Source organism: Montipora capricornis, unplaced genomic scaffold (genome assembly GCF_036669925.1).
Source record: "Montipora capricornis isolate CH-2021 unplaced genomic scaffold, ASM3666992v2 scaffold_475, whole genome shotgun sequence".
NCBI classification, from domain to species: Eukaryota; Metazoa; Cnidaria; class Anthozoa; order Scleractinia; family Acroporidae; genus Montipora; species Montipora capricornis.
In genome coordinates this window covers 737,501-742,500 of record NW_027180212.1, presented here as the reverse complement: position 1 = coordinate 742,500, position 5,000 = coordinate 737,501, and the positions used below count along the sequence as shown (strand labels likewise).

General features: G+C 36.7%; 1 protein-coding gene across 1 annotated transcript in view; it reads right to left on the bottom strand.

Moving 5' to 3' along the window:
* The window catches only part of LOC138036260 (vam6/Vps39-like protein), a 53,604-nt gene that overhangs the window by 12,647 nt on the left and 35,957 nt on the right, over positions 1-5,000 (bottom strand). Inside the window, exons 12-15 of the mRNA XM_068882602.1 lie at positions 2,392-2,534; positions 2,096-2,183; positions 1,516-1,592; positions 359-500 (exon numbers count right to left, since the gene is read on the bottom strand). Of these exons, the coding sequence (XP_068738703.1) occupies positions 359-500; positions 1,516-1,592; positions 2,096-2,183; positions 2,392-2,534 (450 nt within the window). The remainder of the gene's footprint in view (positions 1-358; positions 501-1,515; positions 1,593-2,095; positions 2,184-2,391; positions 2,535-5,000) is intronic.

The following is a 5,000-nucleotide window of genomic DNA, read 5'->3' as shown; positions in this document are numbered from 1 at the left end:
TGATCAGAAAAATAATATAACATTGTTAATTTGACAGAAGGGGAAAAAAGCTTAGGTAATGAGAGAAACCATGAGGTTTTTCACTGCTTTTGATTTACAGGTGCTTGAAAAAACAATGACAATAAAAATATTTAGCTTACCAGTAAATACCAAAAAGTTTCCCGACATTCCTTTCCTTAATAGGAGTGATTTCAAGACGTCTAATGCCAGACAATTTTACTCATTAATGGTGAATGGATTAAAAACATCTAGGTCCACTAAAAAGCTATGTTTGAGCCCAAAGAAAAGAGGCTTACAAAACTGTTTGTAAATGCAAAAGGGAAAAATGCTGATCTTGCAACGAGCATTGATGACAAACCTTTCTTGTGCAGGCCCTTTGTCTGATAAAGGATCACCAGTTCATTATATTTTTTATTCTTCATTAAAACTTTCTCACACTCTCCAACATGACAGTTGTTTTCTTTCAGCCTCAACAGTGGAGCAACAAGAGCGTCATTTGTCTGAAACAGACAAATAACTTTAGTCCAACGTTGTATCAATTTTGCACTCTGTCTGATAGATCCAGATTTTATGAAAACAGTATGCCAGGGGGTGGGGGGCGGGGTTGAGGAGAAGGCCTTCACTTTAACCCCTTACTCCTAAGACTGACACCTGGGGATTTTACTCTATCTAACACCAGACAATTTTAATTGCCAATGGGGACCCCCTTGGGGCTGAAAGGGTTAAAGTCCAATATTAGGAAAATTCCTTTCAAAGTGAATGGGAACTGCAACTATCATATCCCTGAATGGAATAACAATAATTACTGTAACTATTATTCATAATTGTAGACCATTGCAAGGGGATTACATGAAGGTCACAGAGGGTTCAAATTATTATAGCGCATGCCAGGCAACCAATCACATCTGCAAATAATAATTATTGGACTTGAACTCTTCTTATCAAAAGGACTGAAGGTCACTTAATTATTACACAGCTCTGTTGATCAGTTTGTTGGTTCTTCACTTGGCTAGCAGAGGTTTTCCTTCATGTACTCTGGTTTTCCTCTCTCCTCAAAAACCAACCTATGATTTCATATGAGTTTCAAGACTTCATTTGATTATTTTCTAAACTATGTCCACCAATTAGTGTCCTAGCATTAAATCCCAACTGTAACAGTTAACCTTTTGATGCCTAAACCGGCTTAAACCAGCCATACTTAGTATTTCACTCTGTCTAACGCCAGACGATTTTACTCGTCAATGGGGAAACCCCAGGAGTCAATGGGTTAAATGAATATTATTACCTCTGTGAAGAACATTCTAGAGAAGTATATATTATCATTGAAATATTATTACTAAGTCTCCTGATTACATTTTGTAATCTATCTATTTGACAAATCACTTGCAGTTGGCTTACCGTATAATATGCATACATGTATTATTTCTGGAAATGTTATCATTTTACTGTCAGCTGTTCAACTGCAAAAATTGATGATGTTAAGATAGACAAAAACAAATAGTGTGGTTTACAAACCTGTAAGTAGCATTTTAGCAGAGTAGTATCAATGATCTGTCTTCTATGCATTGCATTTTTATGAGCTTTGACGTCAGCTGAAAGGGAAAAGGGATATTTTTGCACTTTTTGGCACCTAAAAAGGTCATTTGGCAGTTTCCGATGATTGAGCAAATGGTTCGGTTGGTAACGTTCAGCTAGCAATTTCTTAAATGAAGATAAGGTTTCCTAAAATGTTCGGACACTACAATTTTCAGCTACGATATCCAAACAGATCAAATTCTTCTTGGTGATAAAAACATCTTTTTAGACATTCTTTATTATTACATGACAAGGAGCCTGGAAATGTCTCTCAAAGGCTTTTGGCTTTAAACTTGCTCGTTGAGTGCCATTGAAACACTTACAGGAAAAAACAGTACAAAGTTGATTGCTTAATAAAATATAATTATGGGTGACAAAATTAATAAGAATAAAAGTTCTGACAAATCAAAAGTTGTCAGTCTGGAAGAGAGCTTTTAAATAATTTAAAAGCTTTCATTGTTATGTAGGTTTGTCATCTTGATACTATGAAAAGTTAAGTTTAAGTTGCGTTTACTCTCACCTTCGCTAGTTTCTTCTGTGGTATCTCTGTTCTTCCCCTTGTGCACAATATCTGCCTTCTCCATGCTCTTGATAAGATCATTTCTTTTCTGATGAAAAAGTGAAGTTTTCCCAAAAAGGCAAATAATGCAAATGATTTCTGAAATCCACCTGGCTGTCGGCAAATCTACAAGGTATTGACTAGTGCAGCTGTTGAGTTGAATAAGTCACTACAAAATACAACTTCCACTTACTTTCCCTGACAAATTGTCTATGGCACAGGCATCCCATACTTTTCTCAAAAAATATTTCACCAACCTGTGTCAGATACTCTACCAGTGCTACGCAGCCTTTCTCCAATTCACCGGCCGTTAATGGAGGAGGAGGAGTTGGGTACTCAAGCGTCTTTCTAAATTCACTTGGAAGAAGGTCAGGAAAAAGACCGATGACATGAGTGGGATCTGTAACAATGATATTACATTTTTAATTTTCATTATTTTATTAAAAATTAATGATATCCAGGAAAATCAAATAGCCAGAACTAATCAGACACATGATTATGATTGAAACAAGAGGATACAGATAGCCTACACTTCATCTGAAGTTCTTTTAACTGACTTACAGTAATTTTCATGGATTTATGGAATCTTTTAGCTTGAATTATAGGTCATTTACAGTGTTCATTAGTACCTTTCTTAAAGTGAAAATGTTATGATTTGAATGCTGTGAGAAAAAGATAAATGTGGTGCATGAGACGACTTCAGGCTACTGTTGATCTACATCTTGGTTAGTGCTATCCTTGTTTTGCAGTTCACTCACCCAGTTTTTCCCTAACAATACTGGAAGAAAATTTATGTGAAAGTAGTTGGGTAAGATATATGGGTTATTGACCAAGTGTGAGATCAAGATGGCTGAATATATATTGGCCAAGTTCGATCTTTTTTTGCATGTTTATGGACCGAGACAAGGTCAATATCCGGCCATCTTGACCGGTGAAACAAGCTTGGTCAATAAAGGATTTATTATATGGGATAAAACACCAAAAAACGATCTTTGATCTTGCAGGACCAAGCATGAAATTCAGAGTGGGCACGATAGCTCCATTTTGCCTGCTCAGGTAGCCAATCACAAGGGGGAATTTGGACAGGTTTATCTTGCCCGTTCATGGAGCTAGTCATATAATAAGACTGCTTCCTGGTCATACAATACAACCTGACATTATGTGCAATGAAAATGAAAGACAATACAATGCTACAATTATCTCCCCACAACTAAAAAAAGGAGGTCACGCATTGATCCAAGCTCTGTTGCTAATTTCATTTGGTAGTTTGGTACTGAAATTTCTAGATTGATTACCCTGTAATAATTATATTTAACAGAGCAATGATAATTAAGGTCCTTGGCAAAACCCAGATGGGATCAGATCGGATCGGTTCGACTAAACTCAGACCGGATCAATAACAAAGTTCCCACCAAAAGTACATGTAGATGCATGAAATCCCTGGGTCACCAACCAACGTGTTGAAAAGAGAAAAGTTGTGTTGTGTAGTTGTCTCCTCATTTATTGAAGCTCAATGAAATGTATGTTTTTTTCTAGAGCTGATTACAGATTCTGAAGTGGAAAGATACCATGTGACGAATTGTCGTCAATAAGCAAATTGACTGTGTATGCAACGTTTTTCTTCAAACATGAAAACTGACAACAAATTCATTACCTTACCCCAGTCCCTGGCAATAATTGTACAATTGGCTGATTTAGAAACAGAATGGGAATATTGAAGATGGTGTGCGCAGCAAAAATATCTATCTTAGAGTACAATCCAAACTACTCTGCGAGATCTCGCTTCATCAACTGACTTTCCTTTTCTGTTGCTAAAGCTAAATCAGCCCAATAACTCTCAACAAATAACAAAATAAAGCACGTTTTTCATTTTGTCATTGTCTATGCTAGTGATCGATGTTCATATAAGCACATGGTGAACAACAACTATAGTGGTCCTTATTGTTATATAATGCCCTGATAAAGATCATGTGTCTGATTACACAGCACATTGGAAATTTGAAATTTCTCTTCAGATGGATCTTTACTATTACATCCAGTAACTGAATATGTGTGAACATTAACCTGAGCTGTCTCAGCCAAAAACTGGTATTTACGTATTCCAGAGTGATTATGCTTTCTGTCATGTAAGGCGTGACCATTTTTAGCACTTCACAACTACTTCAATCGCCGTTGTGCATCCAAAGCTTTAGGATTCTTTTGTTGCAATAATAAATTATCAGTAGATGAAGTGACAAGGTTGAAGTAATGGATGGAAAAAGGACCTTGAAATGCTCTTAAGTTCAGGTACTAAGTGGTTGAAATGAAAATTAAGTTAAACATCACTCAACTGGGCCATTTCCGACTTGCTGTTTGTCTCAGTTTTGAAGTGAGTCTTGGTGCTCAACTATCGTAAGGGAAATGAGTTTGATTTGCATAAGAATACGCAACTCATTCCCATTTGAATGGTTGTGCACCAGGACTTGGTTTGAAACTGAGGCATGCAGCAACTCGGAAATGGACTATTCCATCGAGTGAGGCCTTCCAGTGACGTAAAAAAGTGATAAGACTGCGCAGTATGGACTAGATCTAGACTAATGAACGGGTTTTCCGACTGGGACTGAGTACAGTTTGTTTTCTATGAACTATCTAACCATTCACATTCTTTGGTCTGATCCGATCCAGATTTTGCCAATGGCCCCGTGATAATAGTTTCTAGGATTGTAGCTTTAATTTTAGTATCATCAAATTTCTACCCTAATAGCTGAAGGCAATCAGTTTCTTTTTGATAGCTTAGTACCATCACTGCATAAATGACACTGTAGCTTGGTGCAACAAAAATCACTCTAATGGTACTGTAGCAGTAGCTTGCTTGATGTTTAAAACA